Source organism: Hippocampus zosterae, chromosome 8 (assembly GCF_025434085.1).
Source record: "Hippocampus zosterae strain Florida chromosome 8, ASM2543408v3, whole genome shotgun sequence".
NCBI classification, from domain to species: Eukaryota; Metazoa; Chordata; class Actinopteri; order Syngnathiformes; family Syngnathidae; genus Hippocampus; species Hippocampus zosterae.
In genome coordinates this window covers 10255849-10277746 of record NC_067458.1, presented here as the reverse complement: position 1 = coordinate 10277746, position 21898 = coordinate 10255849, and the positions used below count along the sequence as shown (strand labels likewise).

At 42.1% G+C, this 21898-nt stretch overlaps 1 protein-coding gene across 2 annotated transcripts in view; it reads right to left on the bottom strand.

Annotated features, from left to right (window-relative positions):
- Positions 1-2694: 2694 nt before the first annotated feature.
- The window catches only part of kdm4b (lysine (K)-specific demethylase 4B), a 35400-nt gene continuing 16196 nt past the window's right edge, over positions 2695-21898 (bottom strand). The window contains exons 7-22 of one of the 2 annotated variants that reach the window (XM_052074483.1): positions 17185-17288; positions 16897-17034; positions 14207-14403; positions 13866-14113; positions 13598-13758; positions 13354-13489; positions 11800-11960; positions 10810-11014; positions 10245-10321; positions 10047-10102; positions 9595-9703; positions 8704-8892; positions 7072-7248; positions 6062-6181; positions 5350-5442; positions 2695-4573 (exon numbers count right to left, since the gene is read on the bottom strand). In XM_052074483.1, coding sequence (XP_051930443.1) covers positions 4016-4573; positions 5350-5442; positions 6062-6181; positions 7072-7248; positions 8704-8892; positions 9595-9703; positions 10047-10102; positions 10245-10321; positions 10810-11014; positions 11800-11960; positions 13354-13489; positions 13598-13758; positions 13866-14113; positions 14207-14403; positions 16897-17034; positions 17185-17288 — 2729 coding nt within the window. In that variant the 3' untranslated portion in view covers positions 2695-4015. Of the gene's footprint in view, positions 4574-5349; positions 5443-6061; positions 6182-6320; positions 6385-7040; positions 7249-8703; positions 8893-9594; positions 9704-10046; positions 10103-10244; positions 10322-10809; positions 11015-11799; positions 11961-13353; positions 13490-13597; positions 13759-13865; positions 14114-14206; positions 14404-16896; positions 17035-17184; positions 17289-21898 lie in introns of those variants that run through there. The other variant, XM_052074484.1, reaches the window with a different exon arrangement.

Genomic DNA, 21898 nt, shown 5'->3' with positions numbered 1-21898 from the left:
TCTCGTCTGCTGGATTTAGTGAAACACTCATCCCCCTCTTTCATCATTTTTATTATTAAAAAAAAAAAAAAGGAAACGTGTCTTAATGATGAAGCGTCCATTTTTCCAAAATGGCCTTTTCCAAACATTTAATAATGTGAGACATTTCTAGATACATAGCTAAAGTCGTTGGCCAGATGAACATTTTGTATCCAAGGTCTATGTGGACACATTGAATAATGTCATTCATCCAAGTCAAGAGACAGCAGGCTGATTAACTTGTTCAGCCGCTGATTTTCCACATATGGTGACCAACTGGATCTTTAAATGCAACATTCAATGGGTGGAGCACATCAGTCCTTTTTCCCTTCATTGGAGGGATGTTGTTGACAGATTGACGAGGTAATACTGTTACAGTGATGCGATTTACTCGACAGAGATATAATAAGATCTTTAAGTTATACTGGAGCCTGTCATATCAAGCAGCGTGTCAAGATAATTGCCCCTTCCAGCTGTAATTATATTCCACAGCTTTTCTTGACGAGCCATTCGGTACGTCAAAGACAAAATCACACCACGGACCTCGCAGGTGCATTGCACTCTATTTAAGACATGCTCAGTCGCTTCGAACAGACTTTTAAAGGTTAACACACAGAAGATGAGTAAATAACGGATATTATCTTAGTGCAGGGGTGTCAAACTCATTATTGTCAGGGGCCAGATTTTAATTACAGTTTCACTTGGAGGGCCGGTTTGACTGAAAGCATATAAAGAATTCAAGAATAACAGTTTATTCACCTACTGCTGAAGTTAATCTAATAAGGAATTTGGTCACAAGAAAATGCTTACAGTGTCACCCTTATTTATTACAGCGGCCCGGTGTTCCAGTGGTTAGCGCGTACACCTCACAGTGCAGATGTACCGGGATCAATTCCAGCTCCGGCCTCCCTGTGTGGAGTTTGCATGTTCTCCCCGGGCCTACGTGGGTTTTCTCCGGGTACTCGGGTTTCCTCCCACATTCCAAAAACATGCATGGCAGGCTGATTGAACACTCAGAATTGTCCTTAGGTGTGAGTGTGAGCGTGGATGGTTGTTCGTCTCTATGTGCCCTGAGGATGGCTGGCAACCGGTTCAGGGTGTCCCCCGCCTACTGCCCAAAGACAGCTGGGATAGGCTCCAGCACCCCCCGTCACCCTTGTGAAGATAAGCGGATCGGAAAATGGATGGTATTGAGTCGAAGGGGCAAGCCAACTCTATCTGAATGTTGAAGTGGAAGCAGGCTTTTAAAATTTGGCTTTAGAAGACGAACGCTGTCTCCCATCTTCTGGAGGTAATTGATGTTCTCATTGCAGTTGCTCAAAAGTCCAGCTGGGACAGCGTAAACTTTTGTCCTTTATGTCCTCCTTTTGCATGTGCATCTCTTTAGTGTTGCCCAAGCCTGGGTGCAGCTGATAGAGAAATCAAACTGTTGGAGCGCTTAAAGTAATGGCCAAGCTGGCACATCCCCAGCTACTCAGGATAGACACTGTAGGCCCCTCAGAATGTTAATGGGCACCCTGAGTCGGAGAGGGCAAAGCTGTCTTGGCATATGCACAGACAAGCAGGAAGAGGAAGTGTGGATGCGTTTGGGTGTGTGTGCTTTTTGAATCCATGACCTTCTCCCTCTCTCCATTTCCATGTTGTCCTTTTTCGTCTTCAAATGTGGGAGCTCTTAACACCAACTTGTCAAAGTGAATCCTAAAATCTAAACATTGAGGCAGGAAAAAAAGATTGTCATGAGCCCAATCTGCTTCCTCTGTGAACAGCTGTATTTACTTTTTTTTGGTCTGGTGAAGTGAATGATGTAATTTTTATTCATTGATATGTTTATTGTTTGATACAGTAGTGTAGTACAAAAAGTGCTTCATCATAAGGTTGTCTGGCAATTTTTGAACCAGCAAAAGTGGCACAATAGTTTATCATTAAGCTTCACAAAAAGGGCAACGGGTGGTCCAATGGCCGTGACCCATACATTTTAAGGCAACCCTTGTTTTTTGGGTGGAAGATACATATTAGAGGTTTATCAATGTTTTTAGAATTATTTTGGGGGTTTACTACTTTGGGGCTTTAAAAAAATCCAACACACTTCCATGACAGTCAATGATACATGGATTTTTGCTTTTTGTGAGGCCCCCCAGTTTGCAGTGTGTGTGTGTGGGGGGGGGGGGGGGGGGCACTGTATTTTTAAGTTCACATCACCACACACAACTAAATTAAAGGGAGTGTGGTGAGGTTATAAACAGTAATATTAGCATTTGCACCGTCACTGACTGGCAACACCTACCATCTCTGAGGGGAAGTACTGGTCTTAATAACATTATTACTTACGTAAGGGGATGGTAACAATTGCAAAATAAAAATTATTTTAAAAAATGCCACTTCCAGCCCCCCCGAGTTCAACGAAACGACTGACTTTGGAGAGACGTCACTTGACAATCCCATGATGACACAGACCATGAATATGGCAAAATAGAATTTACAAGATTACAATCATATATTTAGTAGTTTTACTTGCTTGTCATTAGATGAATTTGGTTATTCAAAATAACTTCATGCAGTCAGGACAAATCCGAGTGTGATTTTTCGATTTTCCCACCATCTTCAAATGCAGCATAAGGACACATAACCAATTTGACAGCCAAGGTTCCACTGCATTGACAGACAGAGACGATCTGGTGACGAGCAAGCCACTTTAATACCTAAGAAATAAGGTTTCTTTCTTGGTTTGAATTACTTTGAAGACAAAGCCAAACATTTTCTCGGTTATGATGGAAGGGTGGGGGGGTGTTCATGTTTGACGTTTACAGATTTCAATCACAATATGTAAGACCTTTGCTATGTACAAGATGAAAGTGGAAAAAAAAGTATCAGTAGTTTAAGAGCTCTGCAGCAAAAACGGCTGGAGAAAACATGTAGGTGCCACTTGAGAGTGATCTGCCCAGGAAATCCTATAAAAATGTTTGAAAATAGCCAAGTTTTCAACGTCGATCCAAAAGATGAACTAGAAAAGACACACACTGTAATCACAACATAGAGTTTATACATTGCATCATACCCTCGGGTTCCTATGTTTATACAACAAATTTACTAAAAGTGAATCATTTTAATGAATTTTTCAAATGAAATTTTAGTGAGTAGATCACATCACTCAAGAATGTTCAACTTAATTTTTTTAGCAGTACAAAGCCCTCAACTACATTTATTTTGTGAGGGTAGGAACCCTGAGACATGTTTTACAAGTGAAAACTGGGAGTCACTCAAAGACCGTTGAACAATGGTAATAATACATACAAGGTATTTTTTGTTAACTACCGTGTTACATATTCAGAACGTATTCTGTGGACTGATTCTGAATGTTTTGTTGTTATTTGATTCAATATCTAAGACATTTAAATACTGACTTTACCAATAATACATTTTAAACCCATTGCTGCATTTACATGAAAAAACACTTGAGTGAAAATTCCTGTTGAAGAATATTGTATGTGTGCAGCTGTTAAAGCCACACTTGGCTCGAAGGAAAAATAGATCCATTTGTTGCTGGTTACTTTGACATGAAGAAAAGAAACTTTTTTGTTCAGGACATACTTGAAACTATCAGTACTGGCTTCCTAACACCAATAATGTGAGCCTTCCAATAGTGAACCTTGCAACGAGGTACAGAGTTGATCCCACCCAGAGACAACGCAAAAGCACAGAGTCCAAAATAATAATACAAAAATAAAAAAAACTGCCACCACCACAACAATAATAATAATAATAATAATAGCAGAAACAAAATGAGAGAAAAAAATTCCCGTCCTATCTAGCTGCTGCATAAGCGCCACTGCAATTAAATCACGTCAAAAAAGTTCCATGCATTAAAAGAGTGCTTTCATGTCTTTGAGCGCTGGTGCAACATATTTGTGTCCAATTGCAATTGCAGCACTCTCCACACTTTCCCTCTTTTAGCATCCATCCCATTTGGTGTCTAGTTATGGCGCTGTGGAGCTGTTGTCTAAAACAGAGTTGCCGGCCCCTCGTCCTCAGGGAAATGTGAATGCAGGAGGGTCTCCATATAGGAGACGTAGCCGCTGCTCGGCATGTAACTGTCTGAAATGTTATGTGAGGGTGGCGCAGGGGATTGCGCTGACAAAAGGGGATCGGAGTTCAGCTGGCACTGGAAAGGGGCGGACTGGGTCATTAGGGTTGGGTCCGAGGCCAAGTTTAAGTCTGTCAAAACGTGGGATAGGACACCGCCTGTGTCCATTGGTGTTTCCGGGAGCATCGGAGTAGCACTGGGGGACGCGGACACCGCAGATGATCTCGCACTCATGGAGGAGAGAAATTGTGAGGCTGGAAGTTTACTCGTGCTGCTAAATTGCACTGACGCCGGTGCTGCTACAGGGGTGGTCGGCTGGGGTGAGGATATCGTTGCCATGGGGGCATTGGTGCATGGGGTACACGCGGAGGGCAGGGCATTAGTGCATGGGGTCGAGGTGGTGGGCAGGCAACGACGCTTGGCTGCTCCGGCTTCGTCGGCTAAGGGAGTCTCCTCCTGGGATGTAGGTATGGCCTAAAACACACACACCCACACAAAATTTATGACACACGGCGTTCCTTATCCTTTTTGTATACGTTTACGCTCATGAAGAAATTAGAGCAGAGGGGGGGCAAAGTACAGTGAGCAAACTATGGCCAGGGACCACACCCCTTCATTAATCAAACACTGAATGGGTCACACAGTTAGAAATAATAGTAAAATTAAAAACAACCGTTTCATTTCATTAAATCAACTTTTACATACTGTACCTTTTTTCCCCCTCTTTACATGACCCAGCCTATCAAATGTGGTCCTTGAGCAGTAAATTTTGCCCAGTCCGTGAGAGCTTTCATCGAAGGTAATGTTATTTTTTCAGAGAGAGGCAGATGCACCCTATCATAAGTGAAACTTTCAATCACAGGACTGTGAACTACAAACCGTAGGATTGTGGGAGGAAGTCGGAATACCTAATAAAGTAGGAATAACTCAAATATTTTCTAAGGTTCCTACAATTTGCTGAATAATGGAGACATATTGGGCAATTCTTTTTCACAGATTCCAGGTGACATCATCAAAGCTCTCTGACATTTTGCCCTCAAAATACAGTAACGATAGAGAATTACAGCACACTTGATAGCCACTGGTTGAAATCACTCGTTTTAAGCCACCACTGGCTAACGTATCTCCCTCTTTCATAGTTGATGGGTGAGCATTGCTCAAATAACCTATTTGTATTCTAACAAAAGTACATTTTACAGATTAAATCCTCTTTAGTTCAAAGACAACAACTGCCCCCAGAGAATACTCACAAGGCGAGTTCGGACCCTCTTGGGCAGTTCCTGGTCCGGCAGATGGATCTCTGAATGCTTCAGCAAGAGCTGACTTTTGTCCTGGAACTCCACCTGCAGATCACAGTTGAAGGGAGTTAATCTGATGACATCTGAAAAATCACTGGTTCACCTGGATCCGGTGGATCGGAGACATGACATGGTCAAAATGCGCACACGTCGGCTACAAGCTCAGTTTCAAAGTCAACGAGAAGCTGTTGCGTCCATTGACGAAAAAAGAGATTGGTTCACTTCTCCTGTCTCATGGAAATCCATTTCAATTCCAAGCGGCGACTCGTGCAATTTACTTTTATCAATCACATATTTGCATTGTAATTGGTATGGAAAAATATAGTCATGAATGTCATGATTAACTGAGATTTATAACCATTTACACATGTCCATATAAAATCTAAATTTAATCCCTGCCTACACTTTACAAATGTAAAGGGAAAACAGTATGCCCCCTAGCGGATAATCCACGAATTTGACCTTATTAAAAATATTAATTCTGTGTCATTTATGCATTTTTTTCATTTTTAAATGATCCTGTGGGCCTGATCGAACCTCCTCAGGGGCCGGTTCCAGCCTGCAGGCCGTATGTTTGACACACATGCAGTAAATGTTGCTGGCAACTTTACATTTTCAATGACAAATTCAGCATAGCCAAGATAGCATGCTCATTTATATTCACCTGGTAGAGCTTGTGGGTGTGTTGTTTGACAAAGGAAGCATTGAGGTGTTGACCGTCAGTCGTGCTGACCACAATCAACTCCCCCACATCAGGAGGACCACTACGCAGGCAGTCATGACTCTGAGGAAGAAAGTAGATAGATTAGGGGTCATCTTCCAGAGGACCTTGATTCACTGAGTGCACTGAACTCAGTACAAGTTTGATGCAGTGCAATGTTCTGCTTTTTAGGTCCAATGTTTGCTTTATTTATTTATGTATGTATTTATTTATTTGCCAAGAATTAAAACAACACGTTTTATATTTTAGGAAACTTCAGCTTGTCCCTAAGGATCTATGGCAGGCACGTCCAAAGTCCGGCCCGGGGGCCAAATCCGGCCCGCGGTCGAATTTCATCCGGCCCTCGGCCCCTGTCATAAAATCAGTGCCGTTTGGCCCGCAGGTTGGGCGCAATGGAACACGTGTTGCATTGACTGAGGTCTCGTAGACTGGTGAGTGATGTTTCATAGAGTACTGCTTCCCTCTAGTGGCTAAATGAGTAATATCATTCACTAAATGAGTAATAGCATTTAGACACTAGAGGGCATCACTCACGAGTTAACAAGACATCACTCCGTGTTTATATTATGTCATATTTCAAATGGTCCTTGCAGTTGTGGATATGTGTATTGCTTGTTCATTTCCCTGTTGTTCGAGTCAAAGGTTTTGTGACTATTGAAAAGTCATGGTGATACATTTTATGTTTCAAATCAATCAAATTGCACTCAGGAGACTTCCGTTTAAGAAAAAGTCAAGTGAATAAGCAGCTGCATGTGATATACCTGTTTCAAATGAACCAAAAGAAATTCTTAAGATTGTTGAAATTAAAATACTAAAATTTGTTGAACAATATTGTTGTTCAATGTAAAGAATGTCAGCCAAGGTCGGCCCCCCGACATTTTACCACATAAAATCTGGCCCCCTTGGCAAAAAGTTTGGACACCCCTGATCTATGGTGTCTGTAAGGCACTCACTGTTATATTTTCCGGGTATATGTTGTCACAATATGAGCCGTCGTCAAAGTTGACCTCGTAGAAGGTTTGCGTTGCCATGCCAATGATGGTACAATGGTAATACCAGCTGTCAGTGTTGCGGCCAATTACCCTTTGACCCAGGGTCGGACGCAGGGGCGTTTTGGCTGGTGTTCGTGGCTGGAAAACAAAACAAAACCATACAATACATTAAAAATAGACTCACACCATTATTGCATTGATTATACAGTAGTTTTGTTGTGGTGTTTAACTAAACTTTTATTTTGTGTGATATTCTTGACTGTATGCATTTCTGAATGAATGACCTACATTATTTTATCACTTTATAGTACTGTACAAGATTATAACAGGGACATGGAACATAACATTTATTTTTTTATTTTATATGTATACATATAATTTGGTCTCTAGAGTATATGCCCACCCATCATGTGTGAAATGAGAAGAACCAGGTCAACCTTTATCCACCCATTTCTGAAAATGTCTCTGAGCGAGTGATGTCACAATTAGGCTAATTTGAATCACAGCTTCTCCCGAGTTTGTCTGTACGTCTCACATTGTGAACGACGGGGATATGGTGGCATACCAATCATTTGCAATCTGAATGCAGAGGAATGAACTCCTCCTTCTCAAGGGGGACTCTCAGTAGTTTGGTCTCATTCAGCAGGGCAAGACTAATCCCTTTTCACAATGGCCTAACATTCCCTTTTAATGGCCGAACAATCAATAGATAAAAATACAGTATATATGAAAACCTCTCCCGTGTGCGCTGCCGCTGTAATGTTCTTGACAAGACTTATAAAATATGAACATTCAGATAAATTGTTCAGGAAGTGAATTTGTATGATGGCAGCTCTGGGAATGTGATTCGGTCGAAATTTTTGGTGTACTGTATTTTCACGACCAATAGGTGCACTTGAAAGTCTTAAATTTTCTCCAAACTGGACGCCTGGCGCCGAACAATATGGGTCGCCTTGTGTATGCACCAAATTCCAAAATCCGTAAATGCTGTTGTCTAACTTCGATCAGGGGTCCGCTTGACTGACTGATACGCTGCACTTATGGAGGAACGGCTGAGAACAGTATGTGGACATTAAAGAGGAAAGGGTGGGTTCGAAAGAGGACACTAAAGGCACGCCCCCACTATGTGTCTATGGTATCATCATCCCAAAAATATATAAGATGTGATTACGATATTGTCAGGAAAAGCTTACAAGAACATCTGAACTTTATTCGGCATTTACCAGAGGCATTTTAAATGGCGGCACATGTATGCTGGGTCCTATTTAACGTAAGTTTGAATATGACTGGTTAATTTTGAACAAAGCCAGTTACAAGAGGGTGTGTAGTTTGCACACTTACACAACCACGTTATCTCAATTGTGTAATTGTTAATGTTTTTGTCAACTGAGTTGTATGGGTTATGTCACATTAATCGTGGAAACTGTTTAGAAATGATTCATCTTGGTAAAATTTTTACATCACAAAAATCTGCCATTTGAACATGAGGCAGGTGTTGATTTTGTTGTACACAATGTAAATTCCCACTTGCTCCACAAAGGTCACAATTTACACTGAATGAAATGGTAAATTGCTGCTGGTGATTACGCTTACCTTCAGAGTCATTTTTTTATGCCTGTGACAGGTGACAGACACAATGTAGGGCCAGTCGGCTGGTGTCATGATAACTCCAGCAATTTGGGCGCATGTAACGTGGAAAGATGTTGCACAGTTCTCCTCTGAACACTGGATGCATGCACCACGGTTCTTACTGTCACTCTTGCCATGGCAGAAAACACATACCTGTGATGAGGACAAAAGACAAAGATAAGAGGAACAATATCTATTCAACGTTTTGGGAGAATCTCTAACTGCCAACATGTGAATTCACAATAGGGATAAGTTTTTCCATCTTGACATACTTTCAGACTTTCATTGCTTGCCCCATCACAGCTCTTGCACACGTTAGCAAACACCCCTTAGAGAGCATCCATTCTCCAAATTGATTAATTTCCTCCCAAATTTGTGAGTGTTAAACCCACCCCAGGTCTGCCACAATTCTGGCTTTAGCAGCAACTCGTGTCTACCTGTAATGAGTCCTTATTCCAGGCAAAAACATTTTCCAATCTCCAGAAATCCTTCAGCGCCTTCAATGCTCTTTACCTGCCTCACTTCAGCTGAACAGATATACAACTTTACTTGTACCTCTATCCACATTTAACCAGAGAGCAATGCAGAAAAACGAAATGGCAGCTATGCAAGCAGGTCACGCATCAGGTCACACCGAATTGTTTTCAATACAATGCTATGGTATACAATAGTGCACAAATGTGAACCTGAGTAAGAAAGGAGACCCCAGAACAGCGAAAAAAAGGAAATCAGACAGCTGCGTTGAACATTAAATGTGGGGAGCATTTTTACAGTATATAGGGAGAGTCAACTCTTCCCTGCCTGTTCGATATCATCTTGCTCAATAATGTTTTCTATGTTTGTGCATTTACTTACCAGATTTTTCCGTGATTCTGGAACAGCACTGACGTCTACTGGCTCCCTCTCAATGGCATTGATGAAACGAGCTTCGGCCACAGCAATGGCACAGATGATGTGGACCCACCTGTTTCAAGAGGAGACACACCAATAAAGCTTTAACAACTACCTCTGGTCATACAATAGCGAGGCTCTCCAGTAACCAATGCTAAGATGTGCCAGTAATTTGATGTCTGACGAATGATATGTTTACATTTTGAAAGGTGAGCCAGTTTGACCTTGAAACTGATTATTCCCATTTCTATGATTTCCTATAAAATGCAAACATAATTGGACTTTTATTACTGTCCCCGAATGGACTCATTTCTGTGACCTTAGGCTTTCATTTGTTAAGTGTTTTGTGTGTGAAAATCGTGGTTTCTTTTCTTTTTTAGATACGTGTTTTCGCAAGGTGGCTGACCACAACGTACCTGTTATCTACGGTAACCTTCAAAGCTCCTCCCCGCAAGTTGCAGAGGCAACACTCCTGAAAATTATAATACAACGACAGGACAGAAATATGGATTAATCCAGATCAGTGAAAGTTTCATACTTTGGCTTCATGAAGAAAGCGTAACACGGGTTTGTGGAAATTTGTTTCAGGAATTAAGCAGAATTGTAGCACCTACCACTGCCCAGGCGCCTGCTGCACATCTGGAACATGTCCACTTATTTTGGACTATGTCTGGGTTAACGCCAAAACAACCTGTAAAAGAGAAAGGTAATGTGATTTTGCTGAACGGCCACTTCAGACAACAACTGAGAACAAAAGTAATGCTTTCCAAGGTTATTCTGATTTCTTGTTCTCATAACAATATAAGTCCTGCCTCCCTCCAGAGCTAAGTCCAGCTCGGCCCTCAAGGGCTAATGTAATGAACGTGCCTTTTTGAACGCCTTCCTGCACCTTCAGAGATGATAAAAGCTGAGCATTGTTGTGTACTTGTGATACTGACTGAGCCCAGGTGTGTTTGGTCATACGAGCTTTATTTGCTGTGTACCAAGGTACGTACAGTACGACTCAAGTTGACATCACGTGTCTGCCAAAATCTTTTACAAACGTAAGAAATAACCAGCTACATGGCAAAGATGGTAAAAACTAGAACTAAATCTACCAAATAAATCTAAACCACTTAGTACGGATGAGGATGAATCACCGGTGGTCCTTCGGGTTGTGTGGAATGCGTTAATACTTACTGGCATGAACCTGCATGTTGCATGAGGAGCAACATATCAAGACGCTGGTTCCATCCTCCCCAATGTAGTTGCTAGTGGGGGGAGGCTCAGTGCTGCCGGTCCCAACACTAAAGCACATCTCGGGGACGATTGGGCGAGTTCGACTTCCATGGCATGGGATTTGGGTGCGCTGGGAGCCGTTGACATTGCTGGGCTCGTGGTTTGGCTAAAACGACAAACAGAAAGATCATGTAAACTCGATTTATCACAATGATGCTATTACTTGCTCAAATATCACAATTCCTCAACCTCTGGCGTCACTGAAAGACTAACATTTGTGGAAATACAAGGGTCATTTCATAGTCTAATAATGAATCATTTTTGCTCAAACGGGAGAATGAAATTTCTGGAGAATTTCGTGAGAAGGCTGAGAGTTTTCCTACATTGACTTGTTATGATTCAAGGGGCATTCAAGTGCTCCTTCCTTGTTTTTTTTTATAGAAAATTCCACAAAGATGCCAACCACTTGTCAAGTTGCTACTTAAGATGGACACAAAAATGTGACCACTTCCTCTTCCTATTTCCAGGTCTCATTTCCCACTAAAACGCTATTGCTATGGCAACATCGTGCTGTCTTCTTGTCTTTGGAGTGATTGATAGGAGCACAAAGAGAAAGTATAATGCACCAGCAAATCCTGGGGCATTATACTCCCAAAGTGTGAAAAAGAATTGCAGAAGCAATAGAGACAAAGACAATTTGTAGTTCCAAGGCTGCAATTTCAAGGATCAGTTTTTAAATTCCGTATGTCTGTTACTTCGGTATTCTTTTTAGTCGGTCAATCAAAAAAATGACAACCAGTAGTTTAGTTCTTCGATCACTCATACCTACATACCTAGGCTAGATAAAAATCAAAATTTTCTATGCTCCAATAACTTCTGTAACCACAGTATAAGCTAGTACGAGAGTTTGGCACCTTAATCTGTAGAATTCTGCGGTGTGTATGTAGGTACCTTTTTATATGGACAGAAGAGGGAGCAGACCGCACAGTGTGGCTGGAGTACTGACACAGCAGAATTGAAAGCTTTCTCGGCCAAGAAGTTGCGGAAGCGATTTTGCCAGAGGTCCTCCTCTTCCTCTGTGCTGCTTTTCTGTGGCACGGGTGAGGAAAGTTCTGACGATAAATGAATGTGACAAAGTTTAGAATTTGAAATCTGTCAGTCAGGCCAACAATAAAAGAAATAATTGCATTTCCATTGATAGAAAGTACCGGTATATAAGCATTTTTCAGATGCCAGAAAATATCGTTGAACAGCAAGTATTCACAAAGAAAATTGTTCTGTTTGGGAGTATGGGACAGCACTTGAAATATAATTGGCCAATGGCCGCAAATAGTGGCTTCACCAACATGCTCCCATAGGTTGAGAATCAATTTTTCGGTGAATCCCCTTGAAGTTACTGATCCAGACAATTTGTCAGCTCTGAACAGGACACAAAAAGATCTCTCGGGTTTCCATTTAATAACACTTTTCTTACACCTGTCATTTTCTCTTTTTCCTTGCCATCCATCCACCCTTCTGGACACCAAAACAAGAAAATGATAAGGCAAGGCCTTAGTGCATTGAACAAGGGTGGGCAATTCATTTTGCAAAAAGGCCACACGAGAAACAGGAACTTTTGTCGAGGGCAAAGCAAACATGCCAACCTCAACTTTGCATTATTTCTCTGTATTTTGAACATGCATAGTATCTTTGTGTGTCTTTTTATAATTGGGACATACACTATTGACACAAAATAATAATCAGTCATCAAAATTACATCTTTCATTTTGAAAATTTTAACATTATTTTTTTTACATTAACTGCCAAATCATATTAGTATTTCCTCATCAGGAATTCCAAATATATCGATAGAGGAAGATTATTGACTGTGATTTATAATGACGCCGTGATGACTTGAAATCCAGTACGTATAGTAGATGAAACTATAGATTCGCATACTGAATTGGATATATTCTATCCACCATGCAGAAAATAAGAATATTGCTAACATTAACCGTTGCCATTTAAAAAAAATTTGGGGCGGGGGGGCGGGGTTAACGAGATAGGTCGGAAAAGTCTGTAAATATAGTGAAAACGTCGCTAAGTTGCCAATGCTGCGGACACAAGTTGTAGCTCTTGCTCGCTACCTTGGTTCTTCTAGGGTCCACACATTCACATAAAATAAAAGCACTACTTTGACTTGTAAGTCAGAAACTGTGGGCGGGCCAAATGTGGCCCACGGGCCAAAATTTTGCTCGGCGCTAGTCTTGAATTTCTTATCACTAAAAGGATGCAGCTCCTTTTTGCTTGTTTCCTCGCTCTACATCAATTATGGGAGAAAACCATCCGGTTAATTTTAAATGCTGTATTTAAATGGATGAACAATGGCCGGAGGGAAAATTCAAAGATGCAAGAACTAAGTAAATGGATTGATGTAATCGGTAATCAGTAATCGGGCAAACCTGCTTTTTGACACCCGAGAGGAGTTACAAGAAAATAAACAAAAATTAAATGGCATGATGATACCTTCGGAACCAGTTGGCTCTTGCTTGACAACTGACAACGGAGATCGCATGGGTGGTTTGGTGAGGGGGTGGCGTCGGCTCTTCTTAACCTCGGTTGTCACCTTCATGCTGGAGTAGCTTGCCTGACAAACTGTTTTCTGATTCATATGTGACAAACCATAAGCTATCACATTTAAAATTGTGCTTGTGTGTAACAAATTATATGATAAATTGAAGGAACAATCTATTTTCAAGTTGTAAAGTACCTGGTCGCAACTTATTTCCTCTGTGTCATCTGTGATGACAGACCGTGACGCAGCAAACTGTTCAAATGCTTCTTGAAATCCAGTGATGGCGGCATTTTTCGGCTTTATTCCAACATCGTCTGTCATATTGTCAGTCATCCTCTGCTGTTGGGAGTCTAGATCTGGCCAAGATTAAATTGGGGGGGAAAAAACACTTCTCATTTAAATCTTTGTAAAGGAAAAATGTTATCTCTAAATTTAATCTCTGAATAGCTCTCCAACTCCTTACCCTCTTGAGCGGCATTTTCACTTGCTTTTGAGGCAACTTCTGCAGCCTCCAGGTCCCTCCGCTCCATGGCTTCGAGGGTCATCATGGCCTCTCTGGCAAGACGCTCCTCTCTCTCCTGCTTCCGCTGGGCTTCCCGCTCTTCTACTTGACGCTGGTATTCAGCAGCATTTAACTCAATGCCCTCTTCTGCTAGCACCTTCACCTCCTCCAGTTTAAGACGGCGGAACTGTTTCATTTTCTGCATGGCCCTGGGAATGTGGGGAGAAGGTCAAACCACATATGCAGACCACTTGACTTGTCCATGCAGCAACACCCTTTCAAAATGGAAATATATGTCTCACCTGCGCAGGAGGTTTGCTCTATATGTGACACGATGCTGTCTCCAGCGCTCCAATTCTGGGCTGCTAAGCTCTGTGATCCGACTGTGGTCCAACGCTATGATGTCTTTTCCCTGCTTCCACAAGTCATAACGATCCGGTTGGAGGCAGCGAACAAAAACATCCATGGAGATCTTGACCATATCCTTACGGCAGGTGCACTTAAGGGGGAAAAAATGAATTAACCATTTCAGAAACAAGTCACCGTGGGGTTATGACACAGCACGCCATTTGCACTCAACGTGTTTGAGTCGCTGTAAAGATTTAAAAAAAAGTCTTCTAAATTTGAACAAAAATGACTGTCAATCATCAACGTTGTTTTTGCGACATGCACTTGACGCCTTCAAGAAGACGACGACTTTTAATTCCTATTTGACCTCTGCATTTAACGCATCAGAGTGGTGAACACAGCAAAAACATACTGTGAGTGGAACACACAGGAGCAGCGGGCTATAAGAGCCCGGGCCACAGTTCAGAGTATCGAGGACAACACATCCATGTGTCTGCTGTTAAAGAGAAGCACGAGACAGTAGTGCTCCAGTCTGAGAGTGTAATATCAAAAGGGGGAATTCTAAGATCGGGGAAAAACACCAAATGAGAAATATGATTGGGAGAGAAATGGGCCGGATTAAAACAAGATGGCAGACGAGATGTGGATGAAAATATTTTGGTAACCCGGCTAGCTGTATTATATTCAAGTTGTATCATTTCCTGAGCCATGCAGGGAACTTGTGTTACATTATCAAACAACAAAATGGGATGCTTGGACCAGGGAAACAATATCCAACCTACATTGCATTTCTGCGCCACTTGACTGGCACAAACATTAATATACATTGTCATGTGGATGATGATGAACACTATATGTGAGGGAGGCAGAGGCAAATGAACGTTGTTTCCCTCATTTAGTTGAAACTTCAAGTAAGACTATTAAATGCCTCCCTCTCTGCTCCCAACACAAAAATAGTCTTACAATATTCTGAAATTGGTATCTATCACTGGCTTCAGAAAAACTGGAGCATCCCATACAATTTGCCTCCATTTCAGACATGGTCTACTTGAGTGTGAATTGGGTATACATCAGTCTGAACAGACGGGATTTTAAATTATTTAGTTTCCCACTTGGGATAAATTAAATGATAAATCTATATCTAAATCAATTTCATGACCTGTCAGCTCGCCACACCCATCTGACCAACGCCGGAGATAATGAAATGTCAAGTCAAGTCAACAGTATTTATAGAGCACTTTCAAACAGCCATCGCTGTATACAAAGTGCTGTACATGGAGCGATTTAACATACACAATAAACAGTAAGACGAATCGGTAATAAAGGCGGTAGAAAGAACCAAGCAGTAAAATCAAGATCAAATCCAAGTCATGCTGAGTCGAACGCCAAAGAATACAAGTGAGTTTTGAGGAGGGCTTTAAAGATGGGCAGCGAGGAGGCTTGCCGAATGTTCAGTGGGAGGTCATTCCAGAGAGAGGGACCAGCAACAGAAAAGGCTCGATCCCCTCTGAGCCTCACTTTAGTTCTTGGTACTTCTAATAATGTCTGGTCCACAGACCTGAGGCGCCGGGCAGGTGTGTAGGGGCTGATGAGCTCAGAGAGGTAAGGTGGCGCGAGATTTTTCAGAGATTTAAAAACAAAGAGGAGGATCTTGAAAATAACTCTAAAATGAATGGGGAGCCAGTGAAGGGATGCCAGAGTAGGAATTATATGCTCCCTCTTACGAGTACCAGTCAAGAGGCGAGCAGCGGCATTCTTGACCAGCTGAAGGTACTTAATGGAGGACTGGCTGACTCCAAAGTACAGGGCATTGCAGTAATCCAGCCGGGATGTGACAACGGCATGAATTACTGTCTCAAAGTGTTCAAGTGAGAGGAGAGGGTTTATTTTGGCCAGCTGTCTAAGGTGAAAGAAGCTGGATTTAACAACGGCACCAATTTGCCGATCGAGTTTGAAATCACTGTCCAGTTTAAGGCCCAGGTTTGAGACCGTTGATTTCAGATAAGGAGACAGGGGGGCCAAGTCTACAGGATGGAGTGTACAAGGGCCACTGGGACCAAACAATATCACCTCAAATGTATACCGCAAGCTGAAGGACAAAATAACCTTTCAACTTTTCGAGTGACAAAGCCACAAGACTCAGCAAGAGCAGGGTTCCCTCAAGACCATATGGTTCAAATGAGGTGATCTCGGGGAAACTGCAAAATTATGCAAATTGCAAATTAAAATAGCTTCAAGTCAGATTTACAATATAGAGTTTTATGTGACAAAGGCAGCCTTTGGCCTGTAACACGGTTTACGAGCCGCCACAGTGCAATTCTGATTATTACTAATTTCCATTTCCACCTTTCCAAGAATGCGAGTGAAGAAAAGTCACGAGTTTGATGAAGATCTGGGTGTCTTAGTACTGCTAAACTGTGAAAACTTTATTGAACAAATAATGTATTGTAATAGATTTTGTTCTATTCTAATTTCCAGTGCGACACACACACACACACACACACACACACACACACGTTTGCCCCATATGTGTGTGTGTGTGTATTCACAGGTGGTATTTCCGTCCATTCTCCGAGCCACTTGTCCTCACAAGGGTCACAGGCGTGCGGGCCTAAATACTAAAATATCATCTGTATATCCTTACCTGAGAAGCCGTTTTGCCATAGTCAACCCAACGCAGAGTGGCAAAGTTTGTGGATTCAGCACAGTTGAAGCCATGATTGAAGCCAGCGTGGTAGCCATAAGGAAAAGTTATCATGAATTCTCCTTCATTCTGAGTTACCTGTTTACACAAACATGTATTTAGAAGAAGTACACAATAATTTTGACAAAAATATATAGATACGTACAGACTATGAGCTTTGAGGACATCAACAAAGAATGTGATAAAAATGACAAATGTCCATCTCCAATTTTGAAAGTTGGTGCTCACCCTGTCAAAGGGAATGCCGTATTTCTTCAGGATAGACGGAGATATTAAAGTCATCTTGTGACGAAGAAAAGCATCACACCCTTGGGAACTACCAGGGAAGAAACCTGCAAGGGAGCACAAATAATGCAAGGTGTTTCATAATTCTAGATGACTTTACAAAAACTCATATATGGCAAGGGTATCAAGACAAAACCGGTTTAGCTTAAAAGGTGAACTCTTAAGTTTTTTGCTGTCAGGCTTTTGGCACGTCACAATCAATGTTTTCACTTCTTGCGTACAGAATAAGGTTTGGAAAACATAAGGTGTTTTGTGTCTTAAGCGGTTGATATGAACGAGTCACAGAAATGAGTTCAACAAAGATTTCGTACTGAATTTTAAAAGCAGCCACCAGACAGACGTACCACGCTTAAATGACATGCTATATATAAGGTGTTTGTGCCCCCGAAAAAGACGCCGATGCCCACCACCGTCAACTGAAATGATTGAACAAGAATGAAACAAAGAAACCTGAACACATCCAGTGCCCAAAAGTCAATCAGAAAAGCCAGTTGAGAGCTTTGAATCATTGGTTTGCTTGTTCGCATTTGGCAAGAATTTTTTAGGAATATGATAGATATTGCAATATTATGGCTATTGTGATGCCATATTGCATTTTCTTTCATAACGTGCAGACCTACAACAACCCCCCCAATTATATATATATATTTTTTAAATCCTCGTCTCACCCATCGGGTGGTGTCCGTCCCTCATTCAGCTCGGGTCCTCGACCAGATGCCAGGAAGCTTGAGGGTTCTGCGCAGTATCCTTGCTGTTCCTATTACTGCACATTTCTGGACTGAGATGTCTGATGTTGTTCTCGGGATCTGTGGCAACCACTCATCTAGTTTGGGGGTCACTGCCAGGAGTGCTCCGACCACCACAGGCACGACTGTCACCTTTACCTTCCAGACTCTCTCCAGCTCCTCTCTGAGCCCTTGGGACCGCTACATCCACTACAACGGCTTTCCTCTGCCCTTTATCTATGATCACAAAATTTGGTTGGTTCGCCATTACCATCTTGTCAGTCTGGATGCTCCCACAGGATCTTTGCTCTGTCATTCTCCACCACCTTCGGAGGCGTTTCCCATTTTGACCTTGGGGTTTCCAGTCCATACTCCGCACAGATGTTTCGGTAGACTATGCCAGCCACCTGGTTATGGCGTTCCATGTAGGCTTTCCCTGCCAGCATCTTACACTTTGCAGTTATGTCGGATCGTCTTAGGTGCCTCATATATATATATATATATATATATATATATATATATATATAGGGCGGCCCGGTAGTCCAGTGGTTAGCACGTCGGCTTCACAGTGCAGAGGTACCAGGTTCGATTCCAGCTCCGGCTTCCCTGTGTGGAGTTTGCATGTTCTCCCCGGGCCTGCGTGGGTTTTCTCCGGGTGCTCCGGTTTCCTCCCACATTCCAAAAATATGCATGGCAGGCTGATTGAACACTCTAAATTGTCCCTAGGTGTGAGTGTGAGTGTGAGCGTGGATGGTTGTTCGTCTATGTGTGCCCTGCGATTGGCTGGCAACCGATTCAGGGTGTCCCCCGCCTACTGCCCGGAGACGGCTGGGATGGGCTCCAGCACCCCACGCGACCCTAGTGAGGATCAAGCGGTATGGAAGATGAATTAATGAATGAATGAATATATATATGACCGTGGTCATCTTAATCAAATCCTACAAGTCATATCATTTTCATAATTTATACAAGTGTTAATTGCATGTGAAGGTTTAAAAAAAAATTAAAAAGGGACGGTGGGGGGAGGGTTCCCCCGTGTCCATGTTCCATGTTCAGCTGTACTAAATTCTTTTGAAACTTGTGTCCCTGGCGCTTTTGGAGGATGTAGTTCGCCAGACGAAGCCATCTGGCTCCCCTTGCAACTCTCTTCCCCCGCACTTCTTTCAGGAGGTTCTCCCGAGTGTTGGCGCATCGGTCTTGGATATCATCAACAGCAGTCTCTCTTCTGGTGTAGTTCCCCAACAGTTTAAACATACTGTGGTCCAACCCTTCATCAAGAAACCTGGTCTTGATCCAGATGTGTTGTGAAGTTTCAGGCCCATTTCCAAACTGCCTTTCATTTCCAAAATTCTGGAAAAAGTGGTGCACATGCAGTTGAAACTTTTCTTGGATGAACATAAGATCTTGGAGGTCTTCCAGTCAGGTTTCAAGATGATGCATAGCACGGAGTCAGCCCTGTTACGTGTTTCTAATGACATCCTCCTGGCAAATAACTCTGGAGACCACCGTGTCTAGTTTTATTGGACTTAACTGCAGTATTTGATACAGTGGATCACAGTATTCTGCTGACTCGTTTGCAGCAGTTAGAGGGGCACTGGCGGCAGTGCTCTTGAGTGGTTTAGGTCCTATCTAGCTGACAGAACCTTTTGTGTCAGCCTTGTGTGTGGGGCCCCTGTCTCCTTATCTTAAGTCAACAGTATCAAACTTGGGCCTCAAACTGGACAGTGATTTCAAACTCGATCGGCAAATTGGTGTCGTTGTTAAATCCAGCTTCTTTCACCTTAGACAGCTGGCCAAAATAAAACCTCTCCTCTCACATGAACACTGTGAGACGGTAATTCATGCCTTTGTCACATCCCGGCTCGATTACTCACAATGCCCTTTACTTTGGAGTCAGCCAGTCCTCCATTAAGCACCTTCAGCTGGTCCAGAATGCCGCTGATCGCCTCTTGACTGGTACTCGTAAGAGGGAGCAAATAACTCCTACTCTGTCATCCCTTCACTGGCTCCCCACTCATTTTAGAGTTATTTTCAAGATCATCCTCTTTGTTTTCAAATCTCTGAATAATCTCACGCCACCCTACCTCTCTGAGCTCATCCGCCCTACACACCCTACACACCTGCCCGGCGCCTCAGGTCTGTGGCCCAGACATTATTAGAAGTACCAAGAACTAAACTGAGGCTCAGAGGGGATTCGAGCCTTTTCTGTTGCTGGTCCCTCTCTCTGGAATGACCTCCCACTGAACATTCGGCAAACCTCCTCACTGCCCATCTTCAAAGCCCTCCTCAAAACTCACTTGTATACTTTGGCATTCGACTCAGCATGACTTAGATTTGTTCTTGGTTTTACTGTTTGGTGCTTTCTACCGCCTTTATTACAGATTTGTCTTACTGTTTATTGTGCATGTTAAATTGCTCCATGTACACCACTTTGTATGCAGCGATGGCTGTTTGAAAGTGCTCTATAAATACTGTTGACTTGACTAAAATGGGAAAACCCTTTTGGCACTGAATGAGTTCTACTTGTTTTTGGATAAGGGAGGTTGGAAGTTTGTCCCAAATTATCACCCATTCCCCCTTTGATATGGCTGTAGTAATCAACACACATTTCATTCTTGGTTCCACCTTATAAAACAAGACACAGAAAAGGGCCACTAATTGTCTCATGAGCTGACTTGTTGGAGATGGTAAAGGTGAAAAATGTGCTGTCAGAGCCAGATAATTTAACCCAATTAAAAAAGTATTAGCTCCACCAGTTAGTTATCTGTAGAACACCATTAACTTAAAACTTAAAAATTTGTCCCATATACCAGTTCGCCATGTCTGCCGACTGATCAAATGTACGTGAAGGAAGAGCAGATGTAAAGAGGAAGAGATAAGAGCAACAACTGTCATGGTGGCAAATGTCAGAAGGCGGTTGAAAGTAACAAGACCATTGTCAGGGACCCATTAGGCAATCCTATGACACTCATAACTGTCTTTTTTAGGACCTCATAAAACGTCAAACAGCCAGAGCGGATACGGGGTTTAATAGGTCAATGGGTGCTTGTTAAACAATGTTCGTGTTCCTTTCCTCCCACTTTACACATGTTGCCAGCTGCTTTCAAATAAAGAGGAAGGTTGTAATTGGCATCTACCTCAAAGCTCACTTCCAAAAACCTAAACTGAATAGAAAGTTGCATTGTTTCTAATATTGAGGTTATATTCAGTGCACTGCGTTTGTTTTATTTTAAATCTGCTCCATGTGATGGAAAGAGAAAACCTTACATAACAGCAGATGTTATTTACAATAATGCTGAATTGTATCTTTAAAAAGTTATTTCGGTTAGTGAATTTATCTAATCAGACTTCTGTTAATCATCTTTAAAGGGGGGCAATTATTCTATCAAACAGGTGAAATTCCATTACGATGAGTTCCCCAAAAAGTGGCAAGAGCCACAAATTACATTTCATACAAATGTAGTTAAGTACAGTAGCATGCTCTTTTTTTTTGTTCATGCATCATGACTGTATCACCAGATACTCAACATCAAATGAATCAGATTTTAGTGCAAAAAAACTTGATTGAGACATCCCTATATATGACACCGTCTGAATTTACTGTCGGTCATGTGTCACTCTGATCGTCGTCTTAATGCAACGGTCATAGTCACAATAAAAAATTGCTTGCATGAGAAGTGATACTACACTCCAGCCCGTTTTCTGCCCAAAACAACGGAAGGCATGGGTGTGTGGCTGTGAAGATTTGTTTTTTTTGTGTGTAGAGTTTTTATAGTTTCAAAGAACATCAACATGTCTGATGTCATGTGTATGGTTGTGCCAACCTAAGTAGAAAGGAATTCTCAGTTCCAAGAGGAAACACCAGAGGAGCCTATGGCTACAAGCTATTAAATGCACAAACTGGACCGAGGGCATAATTGGAAAGACCCGTG